This window comes from Numenius arquata, chromosome 4 (genome assembly GCF_964106895.1).
Source record: "Numenius arquata chromosome 4, bNumArq3.hap1.1, whole genome shotgun sequence".
Taxonomy (NCBI): Eukaryota; Metazoa; Chordata; class Aves; order Charadriiformes; family Scolopacidae; genus Numenius; species Numenius arquata.
In genome coordinates, this window is record NC_133579.1 from 5,268,928 (window position 1) to 5,288,561 (window position 19,634).

Here is a 19,634-nt window from a genome sequence, read left to right on the forward strand (position 1 = left end):
CACCAAATGCCTCAAACGCTGAGGTCAATGAGATATTCCTGTGACATTGCGGTTGCTGCTGACTGGCAAGTGTGTTGGATACATCGGTCTATTCTATGTTCTAGGAGCCATCTCATTAATTTTCCTTCAGCTTTTCATTGCTATGTTGTGGGACTGTCAACTGGAGAGGGGGAATCTTTTCTCAACTGATGCCAAGCCAAAAAAGATCTCATGGCTCAGTTTTTCTTATTAAGAACTTTGATTTTTCCTGTATCACAAAAGCTCTGGATCTAGATACATGCTCTGTCATTTAGAGGTGGGAGAAGTTTGGTTTGCAACAATTCCTTGGCTTGTCTCCAGAATTATGTCATGAAGGAGTCGTCAATTTTAGACCAAAACCATACCATTCAAAATATGAAAAAGCTTATCATAGAATCATAGAATGGTTTGGGTTGGAAGGGACCTTAAAGATCAACAAGTTCCAACCCCCCTGCCACGCGAAAGAACACCTCCCACTAGACCAGGTTGCTCAAAGCCCCATCCAGCCTAGTCTTCTCACAGCTTTTACTGTAGTAAAATGATGATTTCCTGCCTTAGGTTCCCACAATGCAAGACAGTTGGTCAGACAATTTTGGTCTCACCTGCTGGTAAGGGAATGACTTTATTGCTGATGGCTTTACTCTAGGATCAGTACTTTTGCTGGATGTTATTTTATTTCCTTTATGGTACATGCAAGATGCATCTATGTTCCATCAAATGCTGCTACTCAGATTTACTCACACCTTTTACACTTAAGGTACACTCCTTTTCTAGATTAAGCACATGCACAGAAGGACGTGCAGTGATTTATTACACACAAATTATGAGCAGAAGCCCGATTCCCTACTGGGAGAAACTGGGACAGCTGAGAAAAGGGGAGCAAACTGTGTAAGAAGAAAATGTTCCTGAGTATTACTGGTCAGAATCCAGAATACGGTCTTTCTGTGAGGCTATGGATAGTTTTTGTGTTCATTCAAATGGGTACCTCTATCAGGAATTACTAATTCCTTGTTCCCTTACTAAAGTTTAAACACCGCAGTGGGTCTGTTATGCATTTCACACATCTGTTTAGCTCATCCAATATGTTATCATTAGTCTACAAAAAAAATTATGTTTTAAATACGTAAAAAAAAGTTTAAATTACAGCTGGATTAATAAAAAGGCTTTAGGATAAAATTAAGAACGTTGTTGTTTGGTTATTTTCATTCATGAGTTTTGTGCTTGTTAAGAAACATTTCAGGTACCTGCAATCCATCACAGCGTTAAAAAGCTGGATAAATATAGAACAGTCGCATTTTTCATTCTAATGGATGTTTCAGAAAGAGACAAAGAAAGACTACATCATCTCTAAAAGCAACTGGAACACGATTTTGCTGAGATATTGCAGTACAGTATTTCATTAAAATGGAGTTATGGATTTAGTTATGAATATTTCCCCAAAACCACTAAACATCACAAGTGATGAAGGACTTATTCCAGTGTTTTCATAATTAACATGAACTAGGTTTCATTTTTCAAAAATGGGCACATTTTGAAGTGCTGCAGAGCCTGAATTTCTGCAACTAATTACTTTAAGTAAAATTATATGGCTAAGAACGTCATTGATTTTAGATACATTAAAAGCCAAATCTTACCAATTAGTGCACAGTACAGTCAATGTTTATTGTTAGCTTTTGAGCAGCCAGGATAGAATTTGGCACAAACTAGACAAAACCATGGTCTAGGACAGAAACAATCAGTTACCTTGGGACAGACTGCGGCGTTCGATCCCTCACCCCTAAATTCTTGGCTGTGTTTTGTACTCTCGCACCCTGTGAAAGAAAAACAACAATTTTGCTTCATTTATTCCAACACAAGTGAGAAAGTTTTCTGAGCTTTCTAGAGGCACATAACCATTGATTCTAATTAATTAATACATATGCTCCATGTCCTGATAAGGTGGCAAACAAGTTGAAGAGGTACATTAATTCTCAACTTGGAGAAATAAGCAGAAAAGAGACAAAATCTTTCCACTTTTCATTAAATAAACGGGTACATACATATCTCACTAACATAAAAGACTTCATAAAGAATTAACATTTAAGGTTTAAAACAACACAAACCCATCCTGTTTCAATTTGTTTAATTTTTGTCACCATTCTTTGCAGAAGGCATGGATAACAAAGCTCTTTTCTGAAATGTCACTTATTTCCCATGAACTTCTGAACAAACAAAAATTTCAGATTATTTCCTATGAATAGCTTTCTAGTTAAATCTAGAAAAATGGCCTAAATTGAGGCATTAAATTAGGATTAGAAAAATGTAGGTCCTGATCTTTCTTTATAATCACAAAATCACAAAAAACCCCCGAACCATCAGGTTGGAAAGGACCTCCGAAGACTGTTTGGGAGTCCCAAGATTATTTAATCCAACACCTCCGTTTAAAGCAGGGTCAACTAGAAAAGCTGGTCTCTCTGTACCTCAACTGATCCTTTGGAAAACCACAACGAAAGTACTTTTGTCTCACTGACTCTTCCAGTAAGGAGGAAGCTGATAAAACGTGCTCAACATTCATACACCATGATAGGGGAAAAACGCAGACTCTTCTGCAAACAATCTAGCTTAGACATATGAAAGAACTCAGTAAAATTTGTTTTTAATTTATGAGGTCCAGCTTTTAAAGTGCAGTTTCATTAACGTAAAGCGGTCATCATAAAGAAACGTATCTGTTAGATTTACAGTCTCTTTATGTTTTCTAACATATTAAATGAGATGGAAACTACTTGTTCTGTCTATAATATAAACATTGATTCTCCCTTTATTTGTCCTTCTCTACTACCTAATGCAGGAGTCTCCACTACTGGAGGTTTAAGAACAGATATGCCAAGTGTCTGTCTTGAATTACCAAAGGAAAGCTGACCCGGTGTGGGCTACAAAGTCAGACATGTTGAGTCCAAAGCTTCATCACCTTCAGTGTCCTTTCCTCGGTGCTGTTTGCTAAAATTTTACCATAATAAAGAAACTCCACCATGACAGACTGCTGAGACTGGCATACGATTAACATAATTGCGAGCCAGAATATACATATACATGGGAATACTATCTAAACTAATCACATGTAGATCCTGAACATCAGTGCTGTGACTGCCTCTGAGAACAAAACCAGTCTATTTTTACTTGCATCGCTCACTAGACAAATTAATTTTAGTATCTTGCTCACATAATAAATCAAATGCGTTGATTTAAAAAGGAGTCTAGCTTTATACAACCATGTAATTTATTGTTTAGCAGGAGAACAAATTAGACCGACCTTACAACCACCAGATTCTTATTTCTTTTGAGGAAAAGCCCCCAAGAATTACCAGCAACTTGCCACATGACATCTCTTTGTCTCCACTGAGCACCATTGTGCCATTCCTATTTCAATATACTGTTAATTTATACTTCTCCAACATTATTCTTAAAGCTATAGCAATGTAAATATTGATTCTGTTTGTCTCAGGTAGGTATAAGGGATAGTTGTGCTACGCGGCTCCGGAACCCTTCCCTCTGGGTACCAGTACTGCCAGAGCACTGCTGAAAGATGCCAGCAGCTCTGAGGAGACACCAGCATCAATCTGGACTCTTATATACAAACTAGTATTCTCATTGCCACAAGCAAAAATGATAGGTTTATTTTCAAGCTACACGCTAATTTAAGGATAGCAAGAACCTGTCACATAAAGAAAACAGATTCACTTTATGCCCTGCTCAAAGAGCTCTAAATCAGTACAATTCTTATGAGAATTATTCAAAGTGCAGTGCTGTTGTTATACTCATGAAAAGGCACAGAAAAATGATTACTCGTTTAAAAGACAACACAAATTCTCTCCTAGTCTTTTCTGTTTATCAGCTTTTTAGTCACCTTTCTTGCTCAGAGCCCCATGCCCTCCTGCAGCTCCTTTCCTAAGCCTCTGTGCTCTCCACACTTTGCTGCATCCCGAAGACACGCTCCTGTCAGGATGCTTTACATAGTGCTTTTGTGCGTACAGATGTTTACATGAATAAACATACAAGAGTGAATAAAGTTACTAAAAGATAATTGGGACATTTTGCCAAAATTTTTATTTTAAAAATCAGTCTAGACTGGATTAGCAGATGAAAAACAGAAACCACTTAACTAAAAGCATCCCACAGATGCAAGTTCATACCAGTTCTCCCAAGTTGGTCTCTTTTCTTTAGTTCTCGCAGGTGCTTGCAAATATCTAGTTATAACTGACAGGGCAACTACTTTGCAAATTGTCCCAACAATACAGTGGGGGCTATTATGGGTCTTGTTAAACACGATCACGACCTCATTCGATGAAAAAGAAAAGAACTGCTTCCTGAGGTCACCCGTTCAGTCAGGTGCCTCCAGTTATAGAGCCACAGAATCATAGAATGGTTCGGGTTGGAAGGGACCTTAAAGATCATCCAGTTCCAACCCCCTGCCATGGGCATGGACATCTCCCACTAGACCAGGTTGCTCAAAGCCCCAGCCAGCCTGGCCTGGCATTTACTCAGTACTGGTGCTCCAAGCTGGAAGAGGTACCAGCTTTGAGGAGAGACAATTTCCCGCTCTGGGAAGCTGATACTGCTGGGAGCTAACATTTCTGGCTTCTCCAGGATAACAGATGTCCCTTCATTTGCACCTTCCTGTGGCTGATCTCTTTATTCCACAAAAAGATTCAAGTTGTAAATGGGCTAACAAAATTTTGTTTGGTTGGTTTTTTATGTTAAACCAGGTAAAAGACATATGTATTGCCCTTTACTAAATGTTCTGCATCAAATCCCAAGAAGCCCTGTTTTTACCCCCTCCAAGTTTTATGGCCTGCATTATGCTCCTGATAGTTAAATCCTACAGATAATTTAAACATTGAATCTGGAATAGGTTTCTAGAAAATACTATAGTGTGTTGTTGAAATTACTCCAAAACATTCAGGATTTAATGGAGGGTTATATTTCTACTACAGAACTCCAAGACTGATTTAAAATTACAATAAAAGATTATTACTCTATTAAATGCCATAGTGGTTTCCTACAAGAAGAAGAATGTGTGAAAAAAGTCTGGCCTGATATACTAGCAGACTTTTTTGCGGTGTCTGTGGGTGGTACTGAGATATTGGTATCTTTAACAGCTATTGATCACCAGCTGTTTTGCTTCAGAGAATGTAGCCTCACTGCAGGCTTCTTTCCGCATCTCTTTGAGCAAGTACAGTTACAGCTGCTCAAAACCATGCAAGTTACTTCCATTTTGTCTTTCATTTAATAAACTGCAGAAATGAATCAGCATTTTTGAAAACGGTCTAGAACAGCACATTGCAAGTGTGCCCTTTGACAGAATACATCCTGCAAGCAGATATGTGCAAAACTCTACATCCACGTTTTTTGATTGTCTAGAGCTTCAGGAGCAGACACATCAACCTGTACTTGCAACTTTATCCTCACACAGCAGTAGCTTCCTTTTCAAGCCAAGTTAAAGCTGTAATTCCTGGGCAGACCTACATGATCTGATTCAAGAACCTTGAGGGTATTTATTCACCACAGAAACTTAATTTATGCACCGAATACAGTGAAAGTCCGACACAAAAAGGAATGATACTAATTACTGTGATGTATCCATGTTAAGCATCAGCACTTACATATAGTTCATCGGAATCTATGCCTTGAGAATATCTACGCAATTGTTTTAACAGACTAATGGTTTGGTCTAGCATATGGGTTTTTTTGTCTACAGCAAGTTAGAAGTGAAGTACAGCTGTTTAATCATTTTTATAACTAAACCGTAATTGCTGCACAGAGTATGTAGCAGAATTAATGAAAATAACAAAATCATATGCAAATTAAAAACCAGAAATGATTAATCTTGTCTTATCTGTGATTAATTGTTCCAATATTTAATTATCTTTTTTTCACTGCAAGACTGAGTGCATCCTGTATCTTGTTTATGCTTTTGTCGCAAGGCTGAAAGCTACCACAGACTGGGATATATGTTCCATATGTACACACACTGATTAAGCCCCGGCTCAACCTCTCTTTGATCAACTGAATAGGTTGAGCTCTTTAATCTTCACTTCATAAGCCTTGCCTAACAACCTCTGGATCATTCGTGCTCCTCCTTTGAACTCCTTCCAAGATTCCAAACATCCTTTTGAAAGCATTTATCTGATAACAAGATATTCTAGGAAAAGCTGTGCCAATACAGTAGAGTATAACCCCCATTTTCAGTTGATACTGCCTTTTAATCTGGCATTTTTCACCATACCTGAGCACTAAGAATTCATCTTGAGGTAGTTATCTATCCACAACAGCCTCTAAATCCTAATATTCTCTTATGACCAAAGAGTGAAAAACACTATATTGAAATAAGCACATTGTCCTAAGCAATCTTGCCTGCAAAGTTAAGAACCATGGTATTTATTTCTCCCCTTCCTTCCTACACTTCCCCTTCATTCAGTACATGAGTCACTTTTTATTAACAACAGTTAATAATCTCAAGTTATTTTTACAGATAATATACATTAAAGATTGACTTACTCAGCAGACTGTTCTGATGTAAGGTGATACCACAGCAGTTACTATACAAAAATCACTGAGTAAAATCATAACCCTGTAGAAATTACGATCCATTTACACATACAAGGAAGCGAGCACCTGGTTAAAAAAAGCCTGTCCCCTTATTTTAAAGAAAACAAACCCTTTTGGTCAACAATAAAGGAAGAGAATTAAAAAAAACCCAACAGCTAAATACCCAGACTAAGAAAACTCACACAGACGTTACACAACACGAAGATGGAGGTCAAAAAATGCTTGGTCGAGTCATTCTTGTTTGATGATAACATGTTTCGTTAGGAAACATCAAGACCTTAGCCATAGCGAGCGTCTTACCTGTTTGCGCATGACGTCTGTAGCCTGCATGATATAGCGGGGAGGTAGCCCGTGGCTACGAGCCAGGATGATCGCCTGCTCCAGGGTAACACTCAGAGTGCAGCTGCAATGGAAGACAGAAGTCAGCTATCTGCTAGCAGTGATTTCATTACAATAAGATAATTGATCTAAAAGCAATCTTTTTTAAAAAAAAGTTATAAATAAAAAGATCATAGTAGACATGCCCCCCTATCTCTCCCTCACCCATGCAGGCATTAGCCTGGACACTAAAATGTTTCTTAATTAGAATGATTTTGAGTGTAAGAAGTGCTCCTGCTGACTTACAACCAAATGCATTTGCCTTCTTTTGCCGTTGTTTAAAAAAACAAAAAAACCCAAAAACACAGTAGAAAACACAACCCAACTATGGCTTGGCAAGTGCATGAGAGAGTGACAACCCACAGAGAAGGACTTTTTATTATAATAGCATAAATCCCTTTCCAAGTGGTTTCTGCACACCTTATCTCTCACCCTCCACTGCTAATGCAGACCCTAGCTTTGGTACCAGGATCCTGACCTCTTGCCATTAATTTAGCTTGGTTATTCTCATAGCACATCAGTGCAGTTCTGTCCAAAATTAAGAGACATTGAGCACTGGAAGAGGCTGCCCAGGGAGGTAGTGGAGTCTCCTTCTCTGGAGACATTCAAAACCCACCTGGATATGTTCCTGTGCAACCTGCTCTAGGTGGACCTGCTTTGGCAGGGGGGTTGGACTAGATTATCTCCAGAGGTCCCTTCCAACCCCCTGTGATTCTGTGATTTACCCCTTTCAAAAAGAAAATACATAAATAGGGCATTCCTTCAAATAAAATGCCCTCTCCTGCTTTGCCAATCTTTTTCACATAAATGCTTGGGGAGAAAAATTGATCATGGTACCACATCCTAATGAAAAGGCTGCAATGGCTTTGTCAGAGCAACCAGGAAAAGTTTCAGAGCTAAAGATCTCTCTGTAGGACAACCCGTCATTGCACCAGACAAGAAGGAGTAGGGAAAGTCGTTTTGGACATGCCGTCCGACTTCAGTTGTCATGGTGAGAATGAGGACAGATAGATGGCTTCTCATACAATCAAGACCAAAGCTGTGGAAGACTCACAGAGAAAGGCAACAAAACTGAGTAGAAACAGGCACTTTTTTGAAAAGCACAACATGTTTGAGGGCTGCTACCATCCAAGAGGTGAGAGTGGCTGCACTCTGCACCAGTAACCTGCTAGGTGATTTTTCTGTTCCCAACCAAATCACTGCAATAAACAAATCTCTTCAGCCAGAGAGATGAGACCTACAGAAAATGGTCCCACCTCAGCAAAAGCCTCACATTTCAAGTCCAAATAGTAAAACTAAGACATGTGGTTAAAACATACTTTTGAGTAGCCTTTTGGCAAAATCCTGACCAGAAGATTCTGCATAGCTTATATTATGCACATGGAAGAGACAATATGTTTCAATCAAACACTCATCTTGCTGAGCAGAAGATCTGTAGGAGGAAGAATGTGTCTGCACTGGTTTTCTTACTGAAAAAAAAAACCAAACCACCCTGACACGTTTTAAATACCGCTTAAGTAAATTTATGGACTGTAAAAAGTTTCACAGTAGTGAGTGCAGAAGACATTAAATTTGATCTGTAGCTTTATTAATGGCCTTTCATTAAAAATTTATAAGCCAAGTGATCTTCCTTGGCAATGAAATAATTTTTATTCCCCAGTTTCTTGTATACACTGACCTCAGAGTTAACTTGAAGTAAAAATCTATTGATCTTTTGTGTTATATGTTTGATTAAGGTGCACAGTAGTTAAAGACTAGAAATTCTAAACACCGTGTTTTCATCTTGTCTTTGAAAGGCGAAATATTGCGCAAATACAGTACATGCTCATAATATTTACCAGCACCAAAAACTAAACATCTAACCTTCAAGACCAGATTGCAGAGGAAGCTTTATCCCACTGACAAGGGGAAAAAGCAAAAGTATCTGAAATCTAATTTGACAGGTGTAATCTAAGCCAGAGAAAAAGGGTAAGAAGTCCCTCTGTAGGTATCATAGAGGTTAATGGGCTCCAAGCACAGCTTTCAGCCAACCAGTTACTGAGCCAACTTTCCCATAAATCCCATCTTCCTGGAACACAAGAGTCTGAAAGAACAGAAAAAAAAAATCATATTCCGTATGCGCAAATCAAAACGAACAAAAGAACCTCCAAAAGGAAGGTCAGCTTGAAGAATTAGGTGCAAACACTAATCTTGTGATCGCAGAAGTCTGCCAAACTGCTCACTGTCCACAGCCCGATGAAATGGCTGGGAATTATGGACATTCTGAGCCGTCTACGTTTTGACAATGCCAACCCCGGTTCAGAAATGAGGTTGCCAAGTGTGTAGATAAAAAGACATAACCACAGCGGGAAAAGCAGAGACAAAGAGTTAAATAGCATAATGAAGGTTTCCTTAAAAGGCTACTATGAAGATAGTCAACAACTACAGCACAAGCCTGAAACACAGAGGCTCAAACTCTAGATCTCACCTCAAGGCAAAAAAGAACAGTAATTCTAAGGATCATGTTTTGAACGTATCCTAGCAAATCAGTAGTGAAGACACTCAAGATGACAGCAGTGACTGTCTATTATCACTCCTCTTTAATAAAATATGTTACGTTTGAGGTGAAGTCCAACAGTAATGCTGGTTGGATACATCCACCGCTTCTTTTAAAAAACATTCCTACTTGTTAATGTATGTTAAAAAAATGTTAAAATAGCATCAGCGGCATGATTGCATTTCAATATAGTATTTCATGAGAGATGCAATTTAATATAGCTAAATTTTGTGTTTCTCAAGGCATGTGAAAGGTCTGATGAATGGCGAAATATAAATTATTGTTTATGGCTTTTGTCACGCAATTATTAAATAAGGTTACTAATTTCTAAATACAAAAAGCACCACCACTCAGATAGCTTCATTTTGGTTGAATACTCAATCTTATTCATAGATTCATAGATTGGTCCAGGCCAGAAGGGACCTCCAAAGGTCATCTAGTCCGACCTCCCCCGCAGTCAGCAGGGACACCCCCAACTAGACCAGGTTGCCCAGGGCCTCGTCGAGCCTCATGAATATCTCAAGGGAAGGGCCTCAACCACCTCCCTGGGCAACCTGTTCCAGTGCTCCACCACCCTCATGGTAAAGAACTTGTTCCTAATATCCAATCTAAATCTCCCCTTCTCCAACTTAAAACCATTGCCCCTCGTCCTGCCACTGCAGGCCTTTGTAAACAGACCCTCCCCAGCCTTCCTGCAGGCCCCCCTCAGGTACTGGAAGGCCGCTATGAGGTCTCCCTGGAGCCTCCTCTTCTCCAGGCTGAACAACCCCAGCTCCCTCAGCCTGTCCTCGTAGCAGAGGTGTTCCAACCCCCTGATCATTTTGGTGGCCCTCCTCTGGACCCGCTCCATCAGGTCCATGTCCTTTCTATATTGAGGGCTCCAGACCTGCACACAGTACTCCAGGTGAGGTCTCACCAGAGCAGAGTAAAGTGGCAGAATCACCTCTCTGGATGATATAAACCTTCCATGGTGCTATGCTGAACTGACTCACTACTGAACATGTATTTACGTGCTGGTGCTTTCTCCCAGCCCTTCGAATATCGTTTCTGAATTACTACATATTCCTTATGGCAAATCAAACTGCTCTGGAAACCAGCTGTGAACGAAACAAATGCGCACACAAAACATCAGCCGGTAACATGGAAAAGTCGTAACTGGAAGTACCTCAGCAATAGGACTGACAAGCTCAGAGGGATCAACCAAATGCAAATTCAAACCAACACAACGTGTACAATGTCATGAAATAATATGAAAGCTGAGAATTCCTCATATGGTTAAGACTTTTCTGCTGTTCTGAGCAAGGTTCAACATCAAGGACTGTCAGCAAATATGTGCAATATGTAATAATCCATCTTTCTCCCCCATTTTGAGAGCTGACGAGCAGATGGTATTAAAGTTTACAAAGCAATCTGGAAGCAGTTCTGACCATTCAAAGTATTTGGTCATTTGGATGCATTCACCCCAGACAAACCAAACAAGGAAAATATTAGGGGAAAAACTCCCTCCAGTGCTCTCATAACATTCTGTTATGGGAAGCATAAATCCCAAATCCATATATTTTACAGTGTAAACAAATCAAAATCTGTTCTCACTCCTTCTCTTTTTCTCTCATCCCTTCTTTTATGCCAGAAAAACAAAAGACCTGAATTCATCATCTCAGAATTTCTGTCAGTTAGAATCACAAATTCCCTGCCTTGACGGATTACAGCAGCAAGGCAGCACAGACATTTGGCTTTCCCAGCACAACTGGGCTGAGAACTCCTCTTTTCACCCATTTGGTTTCCAAGAAACAGAAGGGACCGCAGCTGCTCCCAGTCCCTGACTGCTATCCCCAGTCTCCCATCAGTCATGGCAGCATTGACGTGAAGATTAAATACAAACTTTCAAACATCTTCTGCATCAGACCATCCTGAACAAACGAGGTTTAAATCATTTTCTATCACCAATAGTCCGTTTGTTTCTGACTGGATGTGATTTTTACTAAAGGACAGTAAAATCAGTGGGATAGACATACATCTGCACTGAAAGATTGAGTCGTAGAAGAGGAAAACAGATTGACATTTTCTAAGAAATGGATTACTTCATGACAGCTTAATGCCACCTGAAAGGAAAAATAATTTGAGTTCATGTACACTACCTAGAGAGCTGCCACTCAGCAAACTCTATATCTATGTTACCAGAGGAAAAAGAATCTAAACCATTCAGTTCATTCTTAGGTTTCAATTAGGATTCCAGCTATCCTACATCCAAAGATGTAGCAAAACATCCCTTAGAAAAATGCCCTGAATAGAAAAGATGAGGTGAAACAAATTGCTTTAGTAGTTACCACAGTCAGAGATGTCAAAATGAGTTATGTTCTGGCTATGTGAATAGGAAAAAAATATGAGATGAGAAGGGTGCATGTATGCTTAGTCTAATTAAAAGCTAAAGCGTCTACTTAACACATCATTTAATGCCATTGTTATTATTTTAATTACTTTTCTTTCCATACATCATAAGCTAATCACACCTACGTTTGACCACCTTTTAAACCAATTACACTATTAAGTATTCATTTGTTTCTGCTGCCATTTAAATTAATGCTTATAGAGCAGCTATTTTTTATGTCAGTGTATGCAGCAATTAAAAACTTTAGTGTTAATTAAGTCACTTTAGGGTAAAACATTTGGGGGTTATTTTTCTATAATTACTAGTGATTGCTGGGCAATACATATTGATTGCTATGAGAAACCCAAAGATGAAAATAGACTATGATAAACCTAAAAAGGAGGGAAAATCTTCTTCAGGACTATAAGGAATGAGCATAAAAAGTGTAGACAGGTCTGAGTCTCCCACAATTTCTAAGCTGTTTCTCTGTGCCCATATACTGAAACTTTGCTGAACAGAATTTCATCTCACGCGCAGGGGGAAGCTGGGGCAGCCAATATGTATTAGAGAGAAAATGAGCATGAAGTTTGTACATTAAACTACAATATTGTATTTTACAATTACAATAAAACTCTACTGGAGTTCAGGACCCTTTACGAACCTTTGTGAAGCTGAGATGTTCCCAGTGTGGAAAGACCACAACTTAAAATCAGCCTTGGACTGAACCCACCCACTGAAGGTTAGTCCAAAACTTCTGCTGCTTTTGCCAATGTATAGCAAGCCATTACTCTGCACATGAAATATATGTCTGATGGTTCAGTAATCATAAACAATGCTTCAAGAAGTGAATATCTGTGGAAGATATTACAACACCACATAGAAATCAACAGTCCATGGTTAAGGGGACTTCTGTCATTTATCCATTAAGTGCCAGGAAGCACAGATTTTCCTCACAAGAGGCACCACTGTCATTACGTAGCTGCACAAACTTCAAAATAATTACATCCCAACTCCTGTATCAGGCATGAAGCCACCATCCCAGCACAGGATATTCAAACCCAGCTCTACCAGGTATTTTCAAACACAAGCTACCAACAAAGTCTTGACTTGCGAAGTAGAGGGCATGAACTTACCAAACCAGAGAATCACTCTTGGGAGGTAAGTATTCCTTTGCCCTATTTCAGACCTAAATTTGATTAATGACTTCTTTTGTAGTTTAAAAATAGAGTTTAATCATGTTTATTAGAAGCGACATTAGTAGTTTTCAATCCTGAAGCATGAAATGATGACTTTTTTCTGCAGTTTATTTGGAAGATTACTATCATCCAATTTATTTCTAGAAATTAAACATGACTGTTCTACCTTTTTTAAAACAGCTTTTCAAAGAATATGGAAAAAACTCAACAAAACCAGCACTTCTTTTCACTGTTCATCTGTTAGTTTTAAAAAACTGCACAGAGCATCTTTTCAGACACACTCTTCCTGTAAGATCTCGCCACCTTTAATCAGCTGGAAATTTTGCAAGGAGGCACTTCCGCCATTAAATATTCTCTGTTTGATGAAAGAGCAGCATTTTCAAAAGATTCAAAGTATCCCATGCCTTTTGTTTGCTCGTTTTCAGTCATACTTGCAAAAACAAACAAACAAAAAAAATCTGAAGTCAACCGAAAGCCCAGTTTCGGCCATTCTCTCTTGTTCTGCGCAGAGTCTTTCACATTAAATGCTTCTTCCCATGTAAGCAAGCAAGTAAATCTGCTGGAAAATTGCAATTTACTTCTTCTTGTCTTCTAATATTCAGGTTATTCACTTAACTCTATTCCACTTCAGAACTGAAATAAGATTTGGATAAGTTTTTAATGTTAGATTGTTCGAGAGGATCTTTTTTTTTTTTTTTTTTTTTTTGTAATGTAGCAGTTTTTGTAAGGAAGAAACAGATTTTCCCAAAGATCTGGACTGCAGATAAGGTAATGCTGCAGGAACTGAAGCGTGACAGGATCATTCTACAGAGCAAGGTGATTGAGTTTTGTGTCAATCCTGCTACTAAATGTCTATCCTGGTCCATTATGTTAAAAGGAATCCAAATAGAGAAAAAAGAACACCTTGAAATCCATACCAGTAACAAGTTAGATCCATCTTATTTGTCTCAGCGCACTTTATGCACTTCTCTGCATTTTCAGATGGCATTTTAAACAAAATGGTGTCTCAGAATTTAAAACACGGAGGAGAACTCTGAGATTTTAGTCTTCACATACATATTAGAGAGGAACGAAGCAAAAACGTACCAGGTTGCCCATGAAAGACAAATATAGAACAAAGCAAAATAATCATCGCTGTAGAAACCACCTATTTGTGCTAAAGGTCTTGTTTAGAATCATAGAATCGTCTAGGTTGGAAAAGACCCTTGGGATCATCGAGTCCAACCATCTACCCTACTCTACAAAGTTCTTCCCTACACCATATCCCCCAACACCACCTCTAAGCGACTCTTAAACTCATCCAAGGATCATTTTGAGACAAATATCTGCATATTTAACAAATACATAACTGCTTTCAATTAGTTAACCAGCACAGAATGAAATACTCTACTATCCTAAATTATTTTACAAAAACTGAAGTTTGTTTATGCCTCAGCAGGTAAGGTATCACAAAAATACACTAACTGTAGACAGACAAAGCCAACCTGCCATTTAAAAAAAAAGAAGGGACTCTTGACTAAACAGGAAGGTAGCAGGACTAAAAGCAGGGCTTAGACCAGAAGGTGGAGAGGAGCAAGGATTCGTTTTTTCAGCCTGAGCTGAGTTGACTCCTCAAAGCAGCCCCGTCAATCCCAGAAAGCCACCTCCTTCTGAAGGTAATAGCTGGAGTACAGCTGCAAAACTTCAAGGAGACTTTTTGGTAGCACACAGTGACTGAGCTGAGAACTAAATTCCTACAGAAAATTTCTAAAATAATCTAAAAGGACACATTCTTACCACAGAAGGCCTAAAATATAAATTCAGAGTACCTATTTTTCACCTTGCTTCATTTGATTCACTGAAAGGCAGCTGGCCGTGATGGGCAGCTTATGGTGTCACTCTGCTTTGCTGTGCGGGAGATGGAGCAGGTTCAGCTGGACGGCAGGAGCTGTGCCAGCTCCAGGAGACAGCACCGTCAACCCTTGGCAAAACCTGCCTCATCATTCAGCCCAGCGCCTGCCAGCCAGAACCCCACTGCTTGAAGGATGGGAACACTAGGGAGAGACTTTCTGGAGGGGAAATTAAAAATTCAGAAAAGAAAATATGAGATTGATTTTTCTGGGGTTCATCGAGATTATGAAAGACTTCTTTCCTCTCAATCCTCCAGGAAATGCAAAATTTTAAATAAACTTGGGATTTGTTTCATTTGGATGCTTTAAATGATTCCTTTGAGCCTGGAAGGCCTATGGTCCCTGAATAGACTTCTGCAGCTGCTGCACCTAATTTTGTTTTGGCACGGAAAGAGGCTAGGACATGTCTGTGCAGTGCAGTCTCGTTCTTCTCCCTCAAGCAGGAGCCGGCATCATGATTCCATAAAATTTAAAAGTGCCTTTCATCACCTATGTTTGTACGGAGTGATTGCAACTTCAAACGGAATGAATACCAGTAAAGAAAGCAGAGCATTGTTTACAGGGTGACAGCTGACTGGCAGGCAGAAATGTAATTATGGATGATAAAAAAAGGGAAAATGGAAATGCAAACTATTGATTTCTTGGACTAATTTAGAACTCTGTTCCTGATGTTGATCAACAAGGCATGTTCGCTTATGATAATCCAAGGAGACTTTGTAGTATTCACATGTCACTTAGGACAGTGAAGGGTAAAGGGACTTATTTTTCCCTGTCCTTGTTTTTCTGGTGATCGAAATATATTTGAAAAGAACTGCTGTTTGAAATAGATATAGGATTTCAGGCTCTAATGTAAATTGGTAAACATATTGTCATAATAAAAATCAAAGCAAAGCAATCACCCGCAATTCAAAATCCCCAGCATTATCTTGGATATAGGGATGAGAATATGAACCCTGTCAAGCTGTTTTAGCCTAGTGCAGTATAAAAAGCAATTTAATATGGATCACAGAGAAGTCAGAAACCAAGACACTGCTGATCCAGAGATCAGCAATCACTGTCAAAGCAGACAAAGCTGCTGTTTCATAGTTCTTGGCCTCTTTCTGCACTGGACTCTCACCCAGCACCTCCCTCCCAAGATATTTGGTATTTGCTTCTGCTTAGGAGGAGAGCTGGCAGACACCCCCCCGCCCCCTGTCAACCCATGACACTCGAGAAAAACACAGAAAGGGCTCTCCAGTCAGTTCATTAAGACAGATAAATTGAGCGAGGGAAGGTTCATATATATATTTTGTTTAAAGTCTATTAAATATACCTAAATTCTGACAGATTAATGGCTTGCTCAGTTCCCACCCCCTATGAACCAGAGAAAGATGCTGACCAGCAGAGCACCCAGTACTGTTACACAGACCCTCAGAAATTCTCTCCCATTAGAGACCAACCACAGAAATTAGGCTAAAATGAGGTTTTTTTTTTTTTTTAAAAAAAAGCATACAGGAACCTTGCTCTGAGTTGACTGTTCTTCATTTTTAAGCTGACAAGGCTAATAAGTGAAGAATATACTTTCAAAGTTTAACCTGCAAGGGCAATTCATATTTTTCCTCCATCTGCTCGTCTAGTACCATCTGTAGACAATCCCAGTTTTCAACTCATTTAATATCCAAAGGATAGTGTTAAAAAACAGTTGTGAGTCCTTGGTCTGAGGCTAAAAAACGTGAGTTTCTGCAACTGATGGCAATCAAGCACTTCACAGCATTTAGTTTCTAAGAAGAGAGAAGGCCAGACAAAACTGCTGAATACAACCAGAGAGAAATATCCTCTCTTACAGAAAATCAGTAGCTTGAACTCTAAAGAAGTAATTTACAACTTAAAGAGCATTGTTTTGCCAGATCATCTGCCCTGACTAAATAATATTCCAACAAACAGAAGAATTAAGCCTTCCAGATTGCAGTCAACAAGAAAAATCATCTATGTCTACAGGACGTCATAGAATCCCATGGAATGGTTTGGGTTGGAAGGGACCTTAAAGATCATGCAGTTCCAATCCCCTGCCATGGGCAGGGACACCTCCCACCAGACCACATTGCTCAAAGCCCCATCCAGCCTGGCCTTGAACATCTCCAGGGATGGGGCAGCCACAGCTTCTCTGGGCAACCTGTTCCAGTGTCTCACCACCCTCACAGCAAAGAATTTCTTCCTAAAATCTAATCTAAATCTCCCTTCTTTCAGTTTAAAACCATTCCCCCTCCTCCCTTGATCACATTCAGCATCTTATTCTTCCCTCTTCTCCTCATGGGATTTCATGGTGTCACAAGACAGTTTCACTCTACAGAGCAGCAAGGGGAGCAGGTTCACAAAAACAGCAGAATTTAGCAGTAGAAATGCCGGGGAATAAAGTTCACCCAGCAAGCCTACCAGCCGGCAACAAAAGAAGCTTTCTAGCTGGACAAAGGCAATTTCAGAATGCCAAAAAGCAACGCCTACTTAGTGCTGGACTGTAGAGACGTGGCCCAGGGAGGTCAGAAAGAGAAAGCACACGCAGTGACTTTATACAACTGAATTCTAAGGAAAAACTCCTTCATCCATCCAGTTTGTACGCTGTTAAAAAAAACTTCCTCAAGTTTCACCACTTCAAAAAAAAACCCAATACCACATGAATCCCTCCTACTCTCTAAATACACGAGGTTTCTGCTGAACTTTTAGAAATTCAGGGCAAAAACTCTTTGAGTACCTATAAAATCTCAAGCAATGCATTCCTTTTTCCTGCAGGCCCTATCTTAAAACCTCTCTGATAATGCCAAGAGCTGATGTTTCTTTCTCTGAACAGATGGCAGCCACGAAGGCAGCGCTAATGCCCAAGTGACGTAACCGTGCCTTGTACAAAAAAGCTCAAAAGCACTCACTATAAAGCAGAACTAGTCACGCTTTAGAGGAAAGTGTTTTGCACCTTTACTATATATAAGTAAGTGGTCTCGAATCCTCTAACATCTAGATGGAAACTCACACAGAACACATTTAAACCCCATTCCTGTTGCTCATAATATAGCCTTGAAATCCAATATATCAGCTTTCTAATATTTTGAGGTTTTAAAATATACTTAAATGGACATTTAATAGTTTATACCTCTGACTTAACCCTAGTTTTGAACAGAAATTTGATGAATAATTTATTTTCACCAAATTATTCTGAAAAACTTGTAACCCACACACTGTGGGGTAATTGTTTATTGGGGCTATTAAAGTTGCTCTGACTTTATTCTTAAACTGTAAGAATTTTCAGCATAAATATACTGGCAAATTCAGAACTTGATCCATGAAATCACAGAATCACAGAATATTTTTGGTTGGATGGGACCTTTGAGATCATCGAGTCCAACCAACAAAAAACAAACAAAAAAAAAAACCCACAAAAAAACACACCACCAAAAAAAAAAAAAACAACACAAAAAAAAAAAAACCCAAAAAAGAAAAAAACCAAAACAAACAAAAAACCCCAAAACAAAACAAAAAACAACAACAAAAAAAAATCCCAGAACACCAAACACCAAAATCAAAACAAACACCCACAACCACACCCCACACCCACCCACAAACAGACACAAACCAACAGTCTCGGGCACTAGAGCGTGCCCTGAAGTGCCATGTCTACACGTTCCTTAAATACCTCCAGGGATGGCGACTCCACCACCTCCCTGGGCAGGCTGTGCCAGTGCCTGACCACTCTCTCAGTAAAGTAATTCTTCCTGATATCTAATCTAAACCTCCCCTGCCCCAACTTCAGACCATTTCCTCTGCTCCTGTCATTATTCCCTTGGGAGAAGAGGCCAACACCCACCTCTCTACAACCTCCTTTTGTAGCTGTAGAGGGCAATGAGGTCTCCCCTCAGCCTCCTCTTCTCCAAACTAAACATGCCCAGTTCCCTCAGCCTCTCCTCATAGGACTTGTTCTCTAGACCCCTCACCAGCTTGGTGGCTCTCCTCTGGACACGCTCCAGCAGCTCCATGTCCTTCCTGTAGTGAGGGGCCCAGAACTGAACACAGCACTCGAGGGGAGGCCTCACCAGTGCCCAGTACAGAGGCACCATCACTGCCCTACTCCTGCTGGCCACGCTGTTCCTGATACAGGCCAGGATGCCGTTGGCCTTCTTGGCCACTTGGGCACACTGCTGGCTCATGTTCAGCTGACAGTCGACCAACACCCCCAGGTCCTTTTCTGCTGGGCAGCTTTCCAGCCACTTTTCCCCAAGCCTGTAGCGTTGCCTGGGGTTGTTGTGACCAAAATGCAGGAACCGGCAATTGGCCTTATTAAACCTCATCCCATTGGCCTTGGCCCATTGATCCAACCTGTCCAGGTCCCTCTGTAGAGCCTTCCGACCCTCAAGCAGATCAACACTCCCACCTAGTTTGGTGTCATCTGCAAACAATCACAATGAAATCCAGAGGTAGCCTTTTTCGGCTTTAGAAAAAAATGGCAGAATTAAGCCCAAAGCCTCTTCTGAGTACATAAGACACAAAACTGAAACCAAGATAAAGAGCCAGAGAAAACCTGTACAGTGCCAGTGAGAGGACGAGGGGCAATGGGCACAAGTTGGAACATAGGAGGTTCCACTCAAATATGAGAAAAAACTTCTTTAGGGTGAGGGTGGCAGAGCCCTGGAACAGGCTGC

The 19,634-nt window shown here is 39.9% G+C and overlaps 1 protein-coding gene across 1 annotated transcript in view; it reads right to left on the minus strand.

The window, feature by feature from the left end:
* PREX2 (phosphatidylinositol-3,4,5-trisphosphate dependent Rac exchange factor 2) overlaps positions 1-19,634 on the minus strand; it is a 190,951-nt gene that overhangs the window by 2,839 nt on the left and 168,478 nt on the right. Inside the window, exons 38-39 of the mRNA XM_074146851.1 lie at positions 6,904-7,006; positions 1,762-1,829 (exon numbers count right to left, since the gene is read on the minus strand). Of these exons, the coding sequence (XP_074002952.1) occupies positions 1,762-1,829; positions 6,904-7,006 (171 nt within the window). The remainder of the gene's footprint in view (positions 1-1,761; positions 1,830-6,903; positions 7,007-19,634) is intronic.